The 22,460-nt window shown below is 33.5% G+C and overlaps 2 protein-coding genes across 2 annotated transcripts; both read left to right on the forward strand.

Annotated features, from left to right (window-relative positions):
• Positions 1–265: 265 nt before the first annotated feature.
• Positions 266–2,415, forward strand: LOC133201531 (zinc finger protein 852-like). The gene has a single exon (XM_061337334.1). It carries the CDS (start codon positions 330–332, stop codon positions 2,271–2,273), a length of 1,944 nt encoding a protein of 647 aa, XP_061193318.1. The 5' UTR covers positions 266–329; the 3' UTR covers positions 2,274–2,415.
• Positions 2,416–7,929: 5,514 nt separating this feature from the next.
• On the forward strand, positions 7,930–16,579 carry LOC133201482 (protein DGCR6-like). Its single transcript, XM_061337284.1, has 4 exons — positions 7,930–8,141; positions 10,622–10,782; positions 12,677–12,783; positions 16,348–16,579. The coding sequence occupies exons 1-4, from the start codon at positions 7,951–7,953 to the stop codon at positions 16,552–16,554; spliced, it is 666 nt and encodes a 221-aa protein (XP_061193268.1). The 5' UTR covers positions 7,930–7,950; the 3' UTR covers positions 16,555–16,579.
• Positions 16,580–22,460: the final 5,881 nt, after the last annotated feature.

Consider the following 22,460-nt stretch of genomic DNA (forward strand, 5'->3'; position numbering starts at 1 on the left):
CCAAGGTGAGATTGTTTGTAATGTAGAACTTCTTTAAGATGTAATTCTGTACATATAATTTTTCAATGTCCATTTGTAGTTTCCCCACCAAACATCTTATTGTTATCTGAACATTAAGTTGTACATGTTTTTCTGTTTTTAGTTAATGAATATTATTACCATAAAAAAGGATTTTACAGTACTGTAGTAAGTTAAACTATATTTTTCATAATCAAATATATTTATTTTTTTTTTATTTCAGGGGTTGAATAGTGCAGGACATCTTCCATATATAGAGAGATAACAACTCATTGGACTGGTCTGACTGTTGTTCACATCTTTATATTGGAATGATGAATTTTTCGACAGGATTTCAAATGCCCTCCCAAGCCCCATCACTGTTTCTGATGAATGCTAATTATGCTAAACCCATCAACGAACAGCAGAATGTTTACTTTAACAATGTGAATCCTGTTCAGATTGTTGGAACTCCTTATCCAGTTGTTTACAACTTCATTCCTCAGATTGCAGTACAACCTGTACTGACCAATACTGGTTCTCTGAACCAAGTCCAAGGCAATCAAGGAACATTTTTTATGCAGGCACCATTATTACAAGGACAACAAGTGATACAAACTGTAAACGGTTTTAATAACAACTTAATCCAGACAAAACAGGAGCCATTGATACAGACGAACGCTGGGCAGACAGAGGCCATGACAAATGGTCCTGCTTGCCAACCACTATCAGTCTCATCACAAACATCAACAGTGCCAAATTCAACCAGTTCTGAAGTGGTCAATCAGTCAGAGGGCACAACCTGTAAACCTGCTTTCCACATTCATCAGAATTCACTTTCAGTATCATCTCAGACTTCTGCAGCACCAGTTTCAACTTACTCTGGATCTGTCAGTCAGGCAAACCATTCTCAGTCAATGGGCACAATCTGTAGCCCTGCTTTCCAAGCTCAGATGAATTCGCTGTCAGTATTATCTCAGACCTCCACAGCACTGATTTCAACAAATTCTGTATCGGTCAAACAAGCAGATTTTTCTCAATCAAATAGTGCAAGTTGTAGTCCGACTTGCCAAGTTCAGGTGAATTCAGTACCAGTTTTATCCCAGAATTCCGCAGCATCAGTTCCATCCAATTGTGACTCCAACAATAAAGTATCTGACAAGAAATTGTGTGAAGATAAGACAAATAATGAAATACAGCAACCCAAAACATCATGTGAGAAAAATGCAGACAGCATGCAGCAGCCAAAGAAATTCAAGTCAAGTATGCCAAGTCAAAAGCACCGTCCATTCACAAGTTTTAAATTAGTTTTAGATGATGATACAGTGGCTGCTGTGTCCTCATCTCTGTGCAAAGCCACACCTTTAGAAGAGAGTGAAAATGAGGACAGTTTACCTGGTGGTAGTTCTCAAGAAAAGGAAAATGAGGAAAATCAAACTCAAAGAGCAGATAATGAAGACTTCAGTGAACAATCTAGAGAATCTTATTCAACACATGGAAATGATACCAATGATTCAGAGGATTTGGAATGTGTAGGAGATAACAACTCAAATGACTTTGATGAAGAACAGTTGAAAGATAATGAAAAGATTAGGGTTAAGTTCAAGGAGAAGGATTTATTGCAGAATGGACAGAAAGGCAAAAGAAAGAAATGCAATCTGTGTGGAAATTATGTTGTAAAGTTGGATTTACATTTTGAAAGATATCATGGTACTCCGTCCAAGTGTAAATATTGTGGAAAGATGTTTGAAGATGTGTGGGAAACAAAAAAGCATATGCAAAAGGAGCATTTAGAACAATTGAAGAAAGAATTCACTTGTAATATTTGCCACAAAACATTTTCCCAAAAACAAGAGCTGAGAAACCATAAATTTGCAGCTCATGGAAGTAAAAGAAAATTCACTTGTGAGGAGTGTGGAAGACACTTCAATCATTTATCAACCCTGGAAAGTCATCGGAAAGTTCATACTGGGGTTGACAGAAGCTATGTATGTGAAATATGCGGTAAACGTTTCCCTCGCCGAAATACAATGAGACATGCAAGAATGCATAGCCAGACAAAGGAATTCAAGTGCCCTTCATGTGATAAGTCTTTCAATGAAAAGGATCAACTTCAGAAACATCTTCGCTTACATACGGGTGAAAAACCATACAGATGTAGGCATTGTCCGAAAGCCTTCAACCACAATGTATCCCTCAAGGCTCATGTGAAGAAATATCATCCTGATGTGCATAACACTGAGTCAGATTCAATGGATGTTATAGTGATAGGATAAATTTTTATTCCCTGAGCAGGTCTTATTTTTTTAGTTTTTATTTGGATGAGAACAGTGTAATTGGTAGTTGATTGATTTTATGTTTTGAACGAAAAGAAATAATGCATGTCATATGTGTCTTGTCACAGTACAGTATTATTCATAGTTGATACTCATGTTCAGTTATCTCTTCTTAAATAAAAGCTTAATATATTATCCTGTGAGACATGGCACTGACTTTTTGAGGTCTTCTGCTAAAATTGTGTAGGTACAGTCGAACTTCGGTATCTCGAACACTGATATCTCGAATACCATGGTTATGTCGAAGTGATTTGGAAGTCCCAACCGCCCATTCCTTATAATAAGTATTTTACCCTGGATATCTCAAATCCTTGGATATCTCAAAGTAATTTCTCCCTCCCATCAAGTTCGAGATAACGAGGTTTGACTGTGTATAAATGATGTATGAGATGTCATGTTTACAAATGTAACAGAAAAGGAAAAAAAATGTATGGCTGGACTGGGAATTGGACTCGGCAATAGTCAGCTGCTGCTCTACAAACTGAGCTATCCTGGATGACTTTCACGGTGCAAACTATTACACAAAATAAGACAAGCTCACAAGGTGTTTGTCCAAATTTAGTTTCCTAGAAATCTTCTGTTTTGCAGCTTCCCTTAAACAAGGGAGATTATCTTGAAAATATAAACAAAAAAGAACCAGTAGTGGTTGCTAAAAAAAAATTCTCCATATTACAGTTACTGTAAAACTTGTATATCCAGACACCACTGGCTCCATAGAAATTGTCTGCAGAAGACAACATTCAGAATGAGACAAGTTTTTAAACAATTATTTATTGATTTTACTGAAAGGGACATTCACTTAAAGTTTACCAGTTTAGATATCTGATTCAGAATATACAGCTGTACAACATCCTGATTAGATATACATATAACTACTGGCTATACTTTCATTATTAATAGTATTATACATAAGAATTAGTATATATTGTAAGTTTGTAACTGTATATTATGAAAGTTGTTCAAGGTCACACAAGGGTATGGTCTCAAGGCCATATTTAAATTAACCTTAAAGAGGAATTTATCCTACACCAACATTTTATTTAATGGTTTTTTAAGCCATCTCTTTAGAAGTATGATGTCAGCATGGAAAGATTGATATTAGCTCTTAATCATTTGATATGATTTTTTTTTATCTATTTTTGCACAGAAAATGTAAAAAAAAAAAAAAAATTATTTGCAAATAACATGCTTTGGGTATTGTTGGGGTGTAAAATTTGCTGTTAATAAATGCATAATATTTATCTCAGTCTATTAAATTTGTCAAGTAATGGCAACATTTGAATTTTTTAAAATAAAAATTAATATACTTTATAAATATAAAAAAATATAATTTCTTAATAGAGGGCGGAGCCCTCTCACGGGCCCGAAGGGCCCGTGAGAGCGAAGCTCTCCCTATAGGTAACACGTATGTATGTAAAATATATTGAATTCTATTGTAAACTATATTTTTATTGCAATACCTATGGAACTGAGAACCTTGTCGCCAATATGGCGTCCATAGTCTTATCCATCTTGAATCTCGCGACAAATTCCCGCTTAAACGAGATGCTGGTGAATCGTAATTTTAATTCCAATCCTGCGTTAATGAAGTTTCCTCAATTCCAATAATCAAAAACATCTTTATAGTACACATCCTTGTTACTTTCGTTTTCATCTAGGCCTAGCCGCCTAGCCTAACTTGCAATCGATCGTCATAGACCCGACATATGACATCATTCATTGACTGAATCAGCGGAAACTGCCGACTTATTTAACAACCTTTCATAATTAATATTTTATATACGTAATCTCTTTTTAAAAACACTTTACAGATTTACAACTTTTAATAAACCATACTATGTTTTTGAAGAAATAAAAAAAAAGGAAAAACTCGGTTTAACGAATTCCAGTGACGTCACTGTCTAGACTGCGTATTATGCACATGAAGGGGCGGATCTTTCTGTGGCCCCTTTCACCAGACTTTAAAGGAAATATTTGTTAATAATAAAATTTACTAATTACGAATGTCTTGAGGATTATTCTCAACACACAACAAGCTAGAAATATAAGATTTTTTTGTGAATAGTATAATTTCCCTGTTGAATAATTTAAAAAATGTTTTACTGGTAGAATATTTCCTGAAAAGATTAACTAAATTCTGGTATGGACTCCAGAACAGTGGGGGGGGGGGGTGGATTTTAATTTTTTATCTCTCTCTCTCTTTCTCTCTCTTTATTTAATTCTTGTACCCGATTTGATTACCTGCTTGTTAATGTATTCATTTGCAGGTGGGGATCTGTGTCTCATTTTTGTTATTGTGAATTTGTTTATTTTTTTCCCAAAATTTTTATTATTTTTTAAAGTGTCAAATTCCTGTTTCCTGAAGTTCACCATCAAAAGAAAAATCTTTTAACATGTCTGAAGCTCAAACTACCACATTTGACTCTGTTACCTATAAAATTAATATAGATATTTCATTTGAACTTGAACAAACACTTACCATTTCCATCTATATATATACATGTGATACACTTTAACGGATCAAATATATAATTTTAAAAAGGTTTAGGATTTTTAATTTTTATTTAAGAAAGTACATTTAAAAACATGGAACAGAAAATTTATTCAGTCAGTTGGAACCCGTGGTGGATTACGATAGTGTATTAAATCCAAAATCATATGAGAAAAACTAAGTTAAACAATGTATGATTGACAGAGAGGTAGCTGTTCAGTCTACATGTACCAGTAAATAAATATACACAAATATATATTACATGTACCTATACAGTACTGCAAATATTTATAATAAAGTTTTTTATACTGTAAATAAATGTTCTCTTGACTTAAAAAAAACCCAGCAAATACAGAATCTTCATTTGACATTACCCATGGTAATCCATGTAAAGAGGTCAATGTTGTTGAGCAGTACTAAAAATACCTTTTTAAAGCTTCCATATATGATCCTTTTTATTGCGAGGTGGATAGGATAGAGATGTAAGAAAACATCAATTACTTTTGATACAAAAGGGATTCTTCCCAGAAGTGTGCTTGTTGTTAACAAGTTTTGTTTTTAAAAAATATAGTATTCACATAAACAATTGACTGAAATTTTGATATCTTTTATCGAGTTAAATTCGTTTTTCTTAAGAAACTATTTGAATCAGATTTGTTTTCAAAAAATACTGAAATTGTGAAATCTACTTTTAAAGTTAAAGTTTAGAAAATTTTTAATGAGAAACCAATTAATGTAAAAAAAAAAAAAAAAAAAAAAAGATATCTCATACACGCATTGCACAATTTTTCTCAGAAATTTTGCAATACTGATACTTTTCTCAGAATACCCAGCCTTAGTGTCAGTCAGATGATCAGTTTCCAAGTGTCCTGATAACCCAGGAGGTAGATAATCTGTCTGAGTTTGGGTCCCAAGTTCGTCATCTGATGTGGTCCCTGACAATTGTCCTTATTTGTATTTAATGTCAAGACCATACACTGGAGGTAACTGAGGAGTATTAAATGACTTGATGTTTCTATATTGGTGTCTTTAAATGTGCATGTAGTCATGAAAAATAAAGAAATGATGCTCAGGAAAGTCTGTTTATTAATTTTTGGACAGATACAAACGTTTTAGAGTTCTAGGGCCTGGGTAGGTTGAATCCATGACTGGTCCACTGCACGTACTCTCTCTTTTCCCGTTATGCTATTTGATTTTGAGTGCTCTGGCTAGGCAACTCGTAATGAAACAACATAGTGTACTGTAAGTTTACCAGATACCCTTAAATTTCGTTATTTGGATGAAAAGTATTTGAGGTAAAAGAATGTTTTGTTTTTTTTTTAAAAAAAAAAGGACTGAGATCTTTGTTATGATTTTCTGACACTTATTACAATTACATTTTAACACTGATTTATCATTAAACAATAACATATGGATATGTTATCTTGCTGGCTCCGCCCTCACTAACGGCTGCACCGTCTAACATATTATTTTATAAACTTAAGGTTGAAATCCCCAAGAAACAAGTCACCTATAGAAAAGAAATATCAGGCAATTGTATTTAATAAAGAAATTGAAATGATCTTATATAACTTTCAAGAGCTGATCCACCTTCGGCTCAGGATCTTTCAACAAAAAATATACAAGTTGTTTTACTTTTTGAATTCCATCTTTAATCTACTCCTCTGAGGCTGCTCCATCTGGTCTGCGTTAATTTAGAGTGCTCTAGAGAGCAAACAGTTTTTTTTTTTTAAATGCCACAGAAACGTCGCTTCCGTGAAGGTATTCGGAAATTTTTTAACTGGCTTGATTTCTTCTAAATTTACCGTGGCCGGGAATTTTGAAACTGAAAACCGGGTTTTCGCTAATTACTGAAAAAATAATGAATTCTTCATCACGAAACTTACAGATGTAATTTAATACAACAAAATGTGTCTTCGCTGAGAGTTTTAACACCAAATATTATGTATTTCAATTATTATTAACGATTGTCATTTTCCTGGTGACTAAAATGGGTAGTAAGCCCGGTTTATTTATTTTGCTGATTTAAAGCTAATTACACTCAAAAATGGAATTTCTTTGTGTTTCATCATTGTTTATTAACTTTAAGAACTTAAATATTACGACAATTGCAAAAATTAATGTCGATAATTAAAATAATCGCCGATTTTTTATACCCGGCACAGTCCAAAACCGGACGCGTTTGCCTGGGACAAACTGGAATATTCCGAAAAATTGCCATCAGCCGGGTGCAGAGAATAATGTAGAATTTACTTAAAAATTAACCTAACACCCCCCCCCCCCCTTAAATAAAAATTAATAAAATAAATCAACAAATGGAAAAAATAAATGAAATATACACAAAAATCCCGACAATTCTTTTTTTTTTTTTTTTTTTTTTTTTTTTTTTTATATATAAATACTAATGGAGTTATGTATCTTAATGATTTGACAAGAGAAAGACTGTAGGCTACAGCTAGATTCGTATTCAGGTAATCATTTCCCTGAAATAACATGCATATGTCTGGAGAGCTGGCTTGGAACATGTTAAATTAAGATCATGAAGATATTACCAGTAAATTAAATAAAATCTACGCAGTTGGCTTGGTTCAGGAATATTTACAACTATCATCATTATCTCGGAAATTTAAGGTTCGTCCCGGGTAAACGTGTCCGGTTTAGGTCGGTCCCAGGTATACAAAAATGCATTTATTTTCAACAATCGGCAAATATTTATACAATGGTAATACTTTTTTGGCAGTTTAAGGTCATTTCGATCTATCCAATACAAAAAACTGCAATTATTTCAATAATATTAAGTACAAAACACCAAAATATGTTAACCGGGTTTACTACCCATTTTAGTCACCGGGAAAATGACAATCGTCGATAATCATTGAAAAAAGAAATATTTGGAGTTGAAACTCTCAGCGAAGGCATATTGTGTTGTATTTAATTATATCTGTAAGTTTCATGACAAATAATTAAGTATTTTTTCAGTTATTAACAAAAACCCGGTTTTCAGTTTCAAAATTCCCGGCCCGGCCCGGGTTTTACTACCCATTTTAGTCACACTCGTCAATAAGATTTCCGGTGATGTATTCGTTTGAGAAAAAATCGTGATCCACGATAGGATAGATAGATGAAATGCACAGTTTACCGGGGAGTGCTCGGTTTAAGAGTACCACTACAGGACGAGCTGATTCCACACAGAAGCCCTCTCAGACCGGGGAGGAAATATCCGGAAGGAAAGAGGAAATAGCAAAGAAGGAAAGTCAGCAAAAACGTCTCTACTTTTACCAGAGCGAGCTTCAAAACATGGCCCGAGAGTTACCGGGGTATATATAGATCTGTGATAAACTAGAGCAATAGTTTGTAATTAAGGGATTTACAATGCCAGTTTTATATGCTTTGCATTGCTTTTTTTTTCTTTTTTCTTTTTTTTTGGAAACGTGAACACACGGGTGCTTGGGGAGGGACCCCCCCCCCCCTCAAGTGTTCCCTACCCCAAGGGTACTTTGACATTTTTATATAAAATATTTTTCTATGACACACAAAGCATTAAAATTGAAAAATCCAGAATATAACCTAAAACAATTCACACTGAGTACTCTGTGATATTAAAAGAGAAGTTGGAAACTTTGACAGACGAATTTCAACACCTCGATGGGAAGTCCTAAAAAAAAAAAATGAGGATGGAAGCTACTTACCGACTGGAAATCTTAAGATTTTATTAATATATTAACACATTGCTGATTTGTGTACCATTGTAATTTCAGTCCTGAGCATTTTCATGTTCTACACATGCAACTCCTCATTGTCAACAAATTGATCAGAAGTTACCATTTCTAGAAGGGGAAAACCCATTTTTTTTTTTTTTTGAGAAACAAAGGACAAGATAGGCTTAGACCCCTTTTTGACCACTGGCTTGGGGTGTCTTTTAGAATTATGCAACAGTCTATCAATAAAAACCTGTGTCACTCCTGCCACAAAATACTGTAAGTATTGGTTCTAAGTTATATAAATGACTTCCCTGAATATCTCCATCATAGTAAACTAAGGCTCTTTGCTGACAATAGTATCATCTACAAAGAAATAAAAACACCAGAGGACTGTCACAAACTACAATTAGATCTAGATGCAGCTGCACGGTGGGAGTCTGATTGGCTTATGGCTTTCCACCCAGACAAGTGTACTAAACTTACCATCTCTCATAAGAAACGGACATATTCTCAAAATTACATTCTACATGATCATGTACTTGAGTCAGTAAGTTCAGCCAAGTATTTAGGTGTAACATTACAGTCAAATCTAAAGTGGAACACACATTATGACAATATTATTGCAAATGCAAATAAATCATTAGGATTCCTTAAACGAAATCTGAAAATTTCAAACACAGAAGTAAAATCCAGAGCCTATCAAGCAATAGTGCGCCCTAAACTCGAGTATTGTTGAAGTGTTTGGGATCCACATACGACACTGTATAGACAAAAACTTGAAATGGTTCAGAGAAGGGCGGCTCGCTATGTACATAACAATTACCACAATACCAGTAGCGTTACAGACATGATTAGTACACTACAGTGGCCAACACTAGCTGAGCGACGCCTCAAAACCAGATTAATAATGTTTTACAAGGTAGTTCATCAACTTGTTGCTATACCCACAGACATACTCATACCTACAGATGCAAGAACCAGAAAAAATCACACACAAACATACAGACACTTACAAGCATCAAAAGAAACATACAAATGGTCCTTTTTTCCACAAACTATAATACAATGGAATTTGCTTCCCCAGTCTGTTGTCCAAGCCACTAAAGTAGAAATTTTTAGAGAACAGCTAACCCCAGCTGTCCTCAACAGTATCATGTAAAAAGTAACATTTCTTTTAATCACAAATGTAAATAAAAGCACAGTTTTTTCTTTATATTAATTTGCTTAGGTCACGCATGCGCACCAGCAAGTAATCTTCAGCGCTCTGAAGTTTTGTTGTAAATAGAAGAAGAAGAAGATGAGATACACAGAGGTCACAGGAAGGTCAGAAAATATGCCATTTTCTGCAATTTTCTCATTTTTATGCAAATTTTCATCGATTTTACAACACATTTTGTTTCAGAAAATATAGAGCACAAGCTTGCCTATCTGCCAAATTTATATGTTTCATACACTAGTATCAGATGCATCTTATGTATAAAAATCTCAGATAGGCAAGCTTGTGCTCTATGTTTCCCGAAGTGAAAAGTATCTTAAATTTGACGAAATTCCATCAGAATTGAGAAAATTCGGAAAATTGGCCTACTTCTGCACCCTCTTGTGGCCTTCATGTAAGCGTTAAATCAAAATTAGTGCTGGTTTTAAAACAAACATCAATAAGTTCCTAACTACAAACTATCACAATTTTAACTGAGTTCTGATTTTTACATCAAATAAGGGGCCAGATTAGGCCATTACCATACCTTGTCCTTTTGGGTACAGGACAGGGTAAGGGTCCAAGGGTGTCCCTCTTCAAGCACCTCTGATGTGAAATACACAAAAAATTGTGAGTGTAGTATTTGTAGTACAAATACTACACTCACAACTTTTTGTGTATTTCATTTTGTATTTTGTACCATGGATATTATGATCTAATAAATAACTATTCTGACTAATTTAAGATTCTTAGGTCTTGCAACTCAATTACTGAATGCATTTAATCTTAATCTGCAATTATGGCAACCATATTTAATATTGGACTATCTTAATTCTAATGAAAATCCAGTGAAAAAAACAAAGTAGTAGTGTTTCTATTATGCTATGTAATTATCTTTCAGTAAATATCAACAAAGACTCCCATATGATCTGCTGTCTGGTCTGGCCAGCTCCTTGCTGGATGGTACGGTGTTTGAAATCGTCCGCAGTCTACAGGAAGTTCAGCAGTTAGAGGAGAGACATCTTCACACACAGCGAGTCAAACTCATCAATGATCACAAAGGTTAGACACATGCACACAGCGAGTCAAACTCAACAATGATCACAAAGGTTAGATACTCACACAGCGAGTCAAACTCATCAATGATCACAAAGGTTAGACACATGCACACAGCGAGTCAAACTCATCAATGATCACAAAGGTTAGATACTCACACAGCGAGTCAAACTCATCAATGATCACAAAGGTTAGATACTCACACAGCGAGTCAAATTCATCAATGATCACAAAGGTTAGATACTCACACAGCGAGTCAAACTCATCAATGATCACAAAGGTTAGACACAATGACATACACACAAGAAGTCAAACTCATCAATGATCACGACGGTTGAACTATTACACAGCGAGTCAAATTCATCAATGATGACAAAGGCTAGACACATACACAGCCAGTCAAACTCATCATTGATATCAAAGGGCAGACACATACAAAGCAAGTCAAACTCATCAATGATCACAACGATTAGACACATACACATAGTGAGTCAAACTCATCAATGACCACAAAGGTTAGACACATACACAGAGTCAAACTCATTAATGATAAACAAGATTAAGACACATTTAGTCAAACTCATCAATGACCACAAAAATTGGATACCCATTTACAGCAACATGTAACTCTAAGGCTTGAAGTCTTAATAATTTTGAAATTTTGAGGTAGCAGGATAAAGGTCAAACTGTCTAGGCATTATTCAATTACTTACTTTTGATGAGGTGTACTTACATGTATCATCATCTTAATATGATTATACGGACTTGGCTTCAGGGCCATAAAACTGAGACGAGCTCACTTTTGATCTCGGTCTCACTTTTCCACTATATATACCTTTTGTAAAAGTGAGACTTAGATCAAAAGTTAGCTCACCTCAGTATTATGGCCCCGGAGCTTGGTATTGTGTGACCAGCGAAAGGATTATGCAATACCTCACCAGGTCTGTATAATCAAGAGTAAACTGAATTCAAAAAGTTGTTAATCTTTGAAATAAATAATTAGGAATGTTACATTTTCATGCTAATTAAGTCTTAAAAGCTTGTCTCAAACAAATTAAAATTATGTTGTGTTACTGCATATCAGTTATATTTCAACAATTCAACAACTGTTTAAAAAAAATGGAAATCTATTTAATTTATAAATCAATAATTAAATATTGATAATTTGCTAATAAAGGATATTAGATTTTTCCATACTGGCATCTGTCTTTTAATGTTTACAATGAAACAAATTTTTAGATGGGCAATTTAATTAGACGATAAAATTGTAAGCAGATATACATGTATGGTTTGGTAGGAAGGAAATCTGAATAAACTGCTTCGAACTTCATTTTGAGGTGAACTCACTCTGTGGTACACCTAAGGACAGAATTGAATACTGAACCAATCAGAGAGCATCAAAATTCCTGATTACTTCATAAAGAAAGATACTGTTTACTCAATATTCTGAACACCCTGTATGACCGATTAGCTAGGGGTGTCCACACTGTGGCTTGAACCTACAACCCTCAGAATTAAAATCCAACGCTCTACCGACTGAGCTAAAGGGTTAACCCACTAAGCTAGTGCTAGAAGGAGCGTGGCCTCACTATTTACAACGCATAGCCACTTTTAACTCTGTTACACCTGTTTTGACAGACACCAAGCCTGGTGTGCTGGTACCATGTAAGAAGATAATCCCTGTTGATATTAGGTCACAGAGTCAAAGGTCAAGAGTCAAACTACTCTTCTCTTGTCTTGAGAATCCTTTGCATAACAGACATCAACTTGGAACACTGGCACCTGTTTAGGAGTACAGTTGGTTTTAGTCACTATTGATAATCAAAGGAATTTAAAGTTTGACCCATTTTGATACTGCCACACAAGTCATCTCTATTTCTTTTTTTATTTACATGTACAGCACAAAGACATGAACTGCAAAAGAGGCACAAAGAATTACTACAGAGTTGTCAGATGAAGCCCCACAATTTACCAATAGTAGAGACTCAGATTGAGAGAGAAAAGGAGGTATGTTAAATACAAATAAATTCAGAAATTTTACAGACTTTATTCAAGAAAAATAATGACACATATTCAAGAAAAATAATAATACACTGCTTGAGATAGTCTAGGTCTTCGCTCATCATTTTGTACATATCCCAGTCTTAGAAAATGAATTCAATTTTGTCTAGATTAATAGCTGCAGATCTGTAGCTAAAATGGGATGAACGACCAGAGCTAGTGCCACCCATAGGAAATTATGTATATTTATAGTGTACAACAGTGCCCCTGTTCTGGAATAATTTCTGTTTCCAAAAATAAGACTTCTTTAACTACTGTAGTGTTGTAGTTGACATCTGCACAAAGCACGTTGGACCAAAATATCTTGCCACCCAAAATGGCAGTATAAATAAAAGAAATTTTTGATAGTCTCAATTTCAGGCCCAAGAGGGTATTAACAATAGTTATAAGGAATGTTTTGTTGTGGAAATAGTAAAAGAATATGTTAGGAACAACAGTTAGTAATATTTTGATATGGGAGTTTGAAAAACAGGAGAAATAAATCGATATACAGCACATATTTTTGTGCACAATAAATATACACTTTTTTCAATGAGTGGCACTGTAGCTCTCCGGTCTGTTAATATTTTTTTTTCTGGAGAGCTACAGTTCTGCAGCTAGCTTACTAGGTTACTGGAGGCAAGAATATCAAAATTCACATAATATTCAAATATTTTTTACTGTTTTACTTGAAATCTAGCAGGAAAAAAATAATAACTTTTTGTTGATAATAAACACTGCCATATATCAAAATTATAAAATTTATGACCTTGTCACCCTGAAGTCCATGGCCCCAGAGAGGATTGATTAGTTAATGTACACATCTGAAAACTATTTATTTACTTAATATCAAATTAAGGTGCTGTTTTCAGCAGTGCAATGTTAAAATATGCTGCTTTTCTTTTTATATGAGAGATGCGGTTTTATATATGTAGAAATTAAAATTCTGTCCAAATGCTCCCTTTAAGGGGATGAAGGACACATGGTCACCAGGGTTCGACACTAACTTTTTTACCTTGGTGGACCGCAAGTCCACTAGTCAAAAATTATTGGTGGACCTTCTTAAATTCTGGTGGACCTTCATAAATGTTTGAATTAATGAATGAATTCATTACACAAGGCTTGAAACTAACTTATGTACCCAGTCCAGGAAGACTAATAAAGTATAAGTTAACCAGTCAACAGAATCAAATCAATTAGTCAGGAGTTTTCAGCAATATTGTTAAACATATTTTCAATAATTAAAAAAAGAACACAATCTATTTCTTCAAACAATGGTAAAAACCTGCATTTATTTCGCTTCCAACGGTAGATAAAAGTTAAATCCTAATTGTTCATATAAACAAGTGAATATAAACAAGTGAATTTTTCATATATCTATGGCTAAATTTTTTTTACTACGATGCAGAACAAAAGTATATGTATTTATTTATTATTTATATGTATTTATTTATTATTATTTTTAATTATTATTCATTCAAATAAACCGCGATCATATGATTCTTTTATGTGATATTATATATGTATAGCAGAAAAAAAAAACAGGAACTGCAGTTACATGTAATGTATTCATAAAATATAAATCACGCCTGTTTGAAGATCTAAAAAATAAACAATGCATAAATGCAGCTGTCAATCAATTCTAATTATCTCCAAACCTGGTCATCAGTGTGTGTTCAGGCGTGAAATGAGCTACATTTTCACACCTTTCTGTGCATTAAACAAACAAAGGACAGACTGACTAATTTGGCACGAATTTTACATGCTTCTTTTTCAAGGTCCGTGTTGAATGTTCTTGCGTCTCAATGTTATTGTAATTGTAGTCATCAATATTATATGTAAAATATATAATTAGTCGCTAGGTTCCCCTGATTAAAACAAATATTACCATATTCATTTCTTGTAACAAGTTTGGATGAATTAATCGTTTGATTTACGGATGTCGATTTTTAGGGGGAAAAAGGAATTTTACCGTGTTTTTTTTTTAATACAGTGTTTAAATTTTAAGTGGACCGACGGTCCACCTAGTCCAGAACATTTGGTGGACCATCCAATTTTTTGGTGGACTCGGGCCGCCGGTCCACTGTTAGTGTCGAACCCTGGTCACATGACTCTGTTTAACTATGTCATAGTCTCCGTTTATATAAGCGCAAAACGTGTAAAGCATCAGTTCTTGTATAATTTTTTGACAATTTTTTAACTTTAATTACCATCTTATACAAAAAAATAAAAAAAAGTTTTAACATTCTTGTAAACATTAACAAATTATGAAAAAGATTGATCCACTCCTCTGTTTCCCTAAACTGCGCGTCAAACAAGTCGGTGACGTCATACATGATTTGTTAGTACAACAAGATCATACTCGGTGAACAGAGGGGCGGTATTATTATGTAAAAACAGGTCATAATCAGTATATGATGAAATATTTTGAGAAACGGGGAACACAAAAATTATTTTTGCATGGCTGATGACGGAAATCTTACGTAGGTATATCTTATTTCGCTTATTTAGCTTACGTGTGATGTCATAGTTGGGTTTTCCCGTACTCGAGAAATGTAACATGACACGTTTTTGTCATGCTTATGTCCTCTTCAACGATGTCCTGTGAAATAATGAGGTCAGCTTCATCATTCGAAACTTTTACAGTTAATCAATAATTTGAAGGATTTGCATTTCAACGTAAATTAAAAAATATTGAATGATAGAATTTTTTGTAAATTACGCTTTTTATTGTTTAAGTTGTCTTAAAAAGTGCGTTATTTTCCCTATCCAGATGCAGTGTGATAGACAAAACTTGCTTTTTCGAATTTTAAATCCTAGTTATACTCTGAAATATTTTAAAAGATACATGTCCACTTTGATATTTTTTATGTATGCTTAAAAAATCCCATTATGGACAGAGTAATGCGCCCGGAAACATGGAGAATTAAAACTCCACTTAGATACTGTAGGGCATAGTATTTGTCAATCAATATCTCCAAAATAAGGTAAGAAACCTAATGATTTAACTACTTTAAGATATGTGGGACATACTTAATTAGAAATATACAAAATTTGAAAAAAAATTGAATGACAAGTATTTTTTCATCTCAAGGTCCTTCTCCTCCTTAAAATTCAGAATATTTTGAAAAACTTGTACCCTAGATACTGAAATCAATTGTCCATTTCACATGTATTCAGAACGTTTCGCTTGAGCAGATCTGAACATTGTGGCTTAGATCATTTGTATATTTATTTTAAAATGCAGTTTATTTTTGAAATTCTTTTCTTCTCTTAAAAAATTTTGAACATTTTCACAAGTAGTTGATAGGGAAATAAAAGTCCTCAACACATTGATAACTCATTTTACAAAGTTCCAGTTCAATTAGGGACTGAATTAGTCACATTTTTAGACATTTTCAATGAACAAAGACGTAAACATTGATTGAAGTAGCAATTTTCTGCAAATGATTAATAGATATCTGATGTTTATTTCAAGTCTTAGTCAATATAGATTTTAATTTAAGCATCTTATAATTCCCCTTTTTACAGACAATGGAGAAGAGATGTGAAGAAGAGGTTAAAAAGAAGGACATGAAGATAATCATGGAACTGGATCAGAAGGTAATGGATCAGCAGGTCATGTTAGAGAAGGCAGGTGTGCCAGGATTCTACGTCACCAACAAGAGTATTGATGTCAGACTACAGATGTATCTGCTGGAGTTTATCACCAGAATGGGACACATGCAGCCACCTTGAAGCAGGTGGTTGTTGTTTTGTTTAAGGCCAAAAATTCTTTTCATAAATTGAGAATATGAAGATGGATGAATTATGAGTTACAGTAAAAGCCTAAAGTTGCTACAACACACATGAAACATTAATCTAAAAAACATCATTGAGGATCTTTTTTGACCAAAATATTTACAAGCTCACCTGAGCCAAGGGCTTTAGTGAGCTTCATTGATCAAAATTTTGAAGCTGTCATCTCCTTTGCTTTTCACACCTTGACACACTGACCTGTTGTAAGGTTTCAATCAAAATAGCATAAAGCATCCTAGGGGAAGTAAATTCAAGTTTCTACAAGTGCAGAGAAATTCATCTTCCAAGGGTAAATGCTTAACAAATAGTGAAAATATGATGGCGTCATTTAAAAATCTTCTCAAGAACAACTTAGCCAGAAGTGAAGAATTACATGTACATGTGTGAAAGCCTAATTCCTCATATAATGTAGATTCAGATTTGTTCAAATTATGGTCCTTGAGGTCTAAGCTAAACTGAGCTTACAATTGGGATTAAGAAAATTTTATAAGAAAACACACGACAGAATCTTTAAAAATTCATCTAGAACAACTTGGCTATTGTTTCTCATATTGTTATGCAAGCTCAGATTATTCGAGTTGTTGTCCCTGAGGCAATGGAAAAAGGATGTTTTGTATGGGAATAAATAGGAATAAAATAGAACATAAGTTCAGGTGAGTGTTGTGGCACATGAGTTTTTTGTTTAGACAGTACTAAATTCAAATTCAAAGAATTCATCTCAAGTGAAAATAACTTTCAAGCTTTTATTTTGACCATTTAAAAATAGATGATCTGTGTAATCAATAAGATTTGTTTGTTTTGTCATTAATTTTCTAATCTAGATTGTGGAATGGAGTGCTAGGTTTGTGATATATTACTACATGACACACTGTCTATGTTGTATCTACATGTTATCTAGTCAAATGAAATTTTCCAAAATATGATTTTTTTTGTACAACATATGTGGAAAATGTCTTGATAGCTATTCTTGAATTAAAACATGAAAACTTTCAAATAAGTATCTTAAGAACTTGGTATCCAGCTGATGCTTCTTGTGTATTGTATCTAAATGTGTGTGTGTTCAGCTACAACCCTTTGTATTCCTGTTTGTCTCAGTTCTTTATTTAAAAGGAATCCAGTCTGGATGTTAAATGAACTTTAATCTATATGAATTTATATTGAATCGTGTATTTTATGTATTTATATTGAATTATGTATTTCATGTATTTCTTCTATCAAGACGAGGGCAACTAATGTCAGAAATATTTTTTAGTCTAAATGAATGAATTTTACCAATTGTATAGAAACATTAGATATGAGATGAAGTACATGAGGAAAGAAAAAACATAATGTAATAATGAAACAAAAGGAAAAAAAAACATTGTGATAAATAGTTACACAAGCATTAAACTATTCAGATTTATATATATGTAGTAAAATGAACTTTTAAATTCTACACATTCATATAAAATTTATAGGAAAATTGAATGCTTTATAAAATAAAAATGAAGAACACACAATCATTGTTTTTATGCAACAAATAGCTATGGGAATGTTGAAATTTCTGTCTAGAATATGGCATATGATTAGATATTATAATTTTATTGATATCAAAACAATATCAAATCTGTTGGGTATAAATTGTGCGCCCCTATGCTCTCCAAGGAGCATGCAGGACTAAGTCAAGTAAGTCGAGTATAAATTGTAATGTATGACATGTATCATCACTTGTAGTATATTGGCAATAATTTTGAAATGCAATGTGATAACCCTCTACCAAGCGGAAATTTTAATGAGCTGTTCCTTTTAATATCGAGACTGGATCATTAAAATTAATGCATTTTATACAATCACAATTATGGAAGAGTAGTAGGTTTGCAGTGCAAAATGTTCAGGATTTGCATTAACTTTTCATTGTCATGAATTTTAGAGATGAAACCAGGGATGCTGTTTGTGCTAATTCTGTGTAACTTCAATGACCCTAAAAAAAATATTGAACTTTTTAATATTCCAATTGATGCGTCAGGAAATATTTCCAAAATAATAGGAAAAATAATAAATTCTTCAATAATAGAAGCAATAAATAAGTTGCAAAAAGACTAAACATGATGAACTCATTTTTAAAAATTAAATTTCTAATTAGTTTTAATGATTAATTGTGTAAATTGCGTACCATGTACCAATAATGCAGCAGATCGTCACAAACTATTTGGTGTTTCTCGTGCTTTGTTGGGGGTACATGATTTGGGCAAATTCTTCTGTTGGTTGTCAGTTCTGCTACTGTTCTCTCACTTAAGAAACAGTCCTCATCTTCCTCAGTGATATTTATATCTTTACACGGGTATCCGACTTCATAGAGAACTTGGTGATGGAATGTAGTGATTATGTCCTTAATCATATTTTCTACATGAATTCTGATCTCGTTGGTTTTGTCACTTGCCAGCTGGATTGTTTTATCTGGAGTAAACACTTGCAATTGAATGGATGTTTTATTAACTGCAATAGCAATATTTCTGTCACCACCTCTGTCTTTGTAAAAAGCAACATTTTTGCAGAGTAGGTCATTACGTAAGGGCTCCCACACAGAGAAACTTATAGCTACAAGTCTAAAGAAAAAGATATGCGGGATGTACGTTTTGAAAGAAAATACTAAAACAGGGGTTTTATTGACGTTTTCCCTAATTGCCGAGAGTTCTGTTGAAAAATCAGTCTTATTTATGCTAGGAATGTAGTACACAGTCTCAGTCATTCTTGCCGCCAGCAGTGGGTCAATCTTCTTCCCATCACCTCTCTGTGTTCGCATAGTTGCCAGTATGCCAAGTTTTTCCATATACGGTATAATACTGTATAGGGGGAAAATAACTCGCGGTGTTAATATTCGCTATATTCACGGTGTAAATAAATCCGTGAATTCAAGGAACAGTGAATAAGTTTTCAATAATATCCATGTTATTTTTGGAAATTTGAGAATAGACTACGATAGGTATATATATATACGTGCAGTACATGGTCATTTCAGTAATTACGAGTCGTACTAGTCATTCAATTATTTTAATTATCATGCTTTACTTTAATTTAGCTCAGCAGATAATAACCTGTATTTGTTAAAAAGCTGTTTTAATAGCCAACGTTACATGTTTCATCAATCAAAACACGTTGGTCATGGGTTTTTATTAGCCTTGCACAACTATGTTATCACGTGTACATGTTACCTGCATTATCTTGCGCATTAGTTTATTATCGACATTTCTTTTTCAAAAATCATTCAAATAACTATCGAACTTGCTGAAGATGTGGAAGGAAATTATTTCGTCGACCTACATTGACACATTTCTTACCGTCCAGTGTTTTTTTCGCCGCGATGTATTATCCCTTCGGAAAGAAGATCTTGGGGTGTACATGCACTCATCGTAATAGCATATAGGAAAGTCATTCGACGTTTATAGTCAAGGACTTTTAATAACTGCACTTGTTTTAATTTTTCATCATTTAGTTATTAAATCTAACTATTTTATATAAACCTACCCTGTTGTTCGTAAAGTGAATACATAATGGTGATTAATGTCGTTCTAGCTACGCTATGGATTAAACGGATATAGAAAAGGGAGGTAACTTTTATTATATACCGATTCCGCGAATTCAACAAACCGCGATCGTGTCAGAGGAGAGAAAAACGTGAAAATTACAACCCGTGAAATTAATCCCCTATACAGTAATATCTTTATGAACTTCATATAAAGAGCTTTTTTCACTCCATACATCTGCAAGTGTTGATTCACTAATTATTCCGGTTTTCATGAAAATATTCCATTATTTTACACTTTTGCAGGATGAACGAGCGTGAGTTGGATCTGTTATAATATTTTTGAACGCATCAACAAACCACTGGACATCTCCTATGATATTTTGTTTTAGATGCTCTTCAGCGAAGTATATTATTAGTCCTATCTCTTTAAAATATCTGAGCATATCTTCCCTCTCGATTTCACGTAAAGAGTGAAATTCAGATATATTTTGTAGTTCGCGTCTGTTCAAAATTCTTTTTTCTTTGTTTTCCCGAACAAACTGCTCAAATATTGTCCATTTTAGTGGAATTTTTTCGCCCCAGTGAGTAAGGCTTCTTGCGGTTTTAACGATACATTTTCTGACATTTTCTATTACCTCCAACTGGTCTTTATTCAACTTTTTCGGCGGACATTGAATTTCAAAGTAACGCTCGGGCGAAATGTGACCTTTCAGTAAGTGTTGTTCTGGTAAACACTTCTCCAATACGTCATAGAAAGTGACGTTTTCAGTTTGAGCACTTGTTCCTGATTTCTCGTACTGTAAAAGATAAATGCTTGAAAATAATTTTTCACAGAAACACTAGTTTGTGAGAGAAAACAATATTTTTTGGTTTCTCTCTTCTCTACTTCTCTCGAAAAAATGCGACTGTTATCGTACTAAATATGTATGTATTGGGTTTTGATGCACTTTTAGAAAATGTTGCACGGTATGTTTATGTGGCTTATATGTATAAATAAAACATACAAAATCTGCAATATACTACCACATCCATCATATTTTCATTTTGATGCAATTGGAAAATAGTTATGACAAATTAATGCAAGTCAGGATAAGAGTTACATTTATGCAAAATTAAGTAATGTGTTTAGGAAAATATTATAAAATAAGATGAATCCTCAAAAGTCACTATCTATCTGCAACCACCGATTGCATTAATCTTTAAAAGCATTATGATATCTTATATAATGCATTGTTTACGCCATTTACTAGTCTCATAATTTGAAATGCAGAGCGTTGCCTTAATTTGTTTAAAAAGGCTTAGTATTACTCCATATTACCTGTATATGTTAAGTAAATATGTGAAATCAGGAATTTCATGTATTTCTTAAACCGTTCAGGAAATACATGTATTTACTGACTGTTTTAGGAAATACATGTAATTACAAAATTACTAGGAAATTCATGTATTTACCGAAAATTTTAGCCCATTTTACACGTTTACAAATTCCTGATTACACATATTTACTGTAACATATATACATATACCTGTATGCAATGGAATGCAGAGATATGCCTTAATTTGTTGGGAAAAAAGCTTTCTTTGAAGGTGAAATGAATTATATATATATATAGTTTGTCAAGCGAGAGAGACTGCCGTTATACATGTATCAGAACCAAAAAAAAAAAAAAAAATTATTAATACTCTGCATCTACAAATGTACCTGTATGCAGTCAAGATGAGTTGCGATAAGGATAACTGGATTGGCCTTTGTTTTCTGTCTTAATCCATCCTCACAATATGTTTTTATTGACCGTAGCCAGAATAGGAAGTAATCTTGTAAAGGGAATAAATTCTTGAGCACTTTCACACTATAACCTATATAAGTACATAAGTATACGTTAAATTACAAGAGGCCCATGGGCCACATCGCTCACCTGAGTAACTTTGGCCATGCTGTTCTTTACCAGATTTCCCCCTTGTAATACCTATTGTGACCCCGCCCTACCCCCGGGGGTCATGATTTGAACAATGTACAATCTACACTACCCCAGGATGCTTCCACATAAGTTTCAGCTTTTCTAGTCCGGTGGTTCTTGAGAAAAAGATTTTAAAAGATTTTTCCTATATATTTTAGGAATGACTATAATTCTTGGCCAAATTATTCGAGTATAACCTGGTTTGGGTCAGTTTACGCTTTATAATCCCCGAAGCGGATTATAAAACAGCGTAAACTGATCCAAACCAGGTTATACTCGAATAATTTGGCCAAGAATTAGAGTCATTCCTTATAATTTAATTTTAAAATCATTAGACAACCATGGGTGTAAAATTTCGTCACCTTTTTAGGTCACCTGAGTCA

This window comes from Saccostrea echinata, unplaced genomic scaffold (assembly GCF_033153115.1).
Source record: "Saccostrea echinata isolate AGI-Se365-2 ecotype Australia unplaced genomic scaffold, CSIRO_AGI_Sech_v1 ptg000044l, whole genome shotgun sequence".
NCBI lineage: Eukaryota > Metazoa > Mollusca > Bivalvia > Ostreida > Ostreidae > Saccostrea > Saccostrea echinata.

Coding starts and splice junctions, on each gene's coding strand:
- LOC133201531 (XM_061337334.1), top strand. CDS start 330: ATGATGAATTTTTCGACAGGATTTCAAATGCCCTCCCAAGCCCCATCA.
- LOC133201482 (XM_061337284.1), top strand. CDS start 7,951: ATGCACAGTTTACCGGGGAGTGCTCGGTTTAAGAGTACCACTACAGGA. Junction 10,783..12,676: donor ACTCATCAATGATCACAAAG/GTTAGACACATG, acceptor TTACATGTACAG/CACAAAGACATGAACTGCAA. Junction 12,784..16,347: donor AGATTGAGAGAGAAAAGGAG/GTATGTTAAATA, acceptor CCCTTTTTACAG/ACAATGGAGAAGAGATGTGA.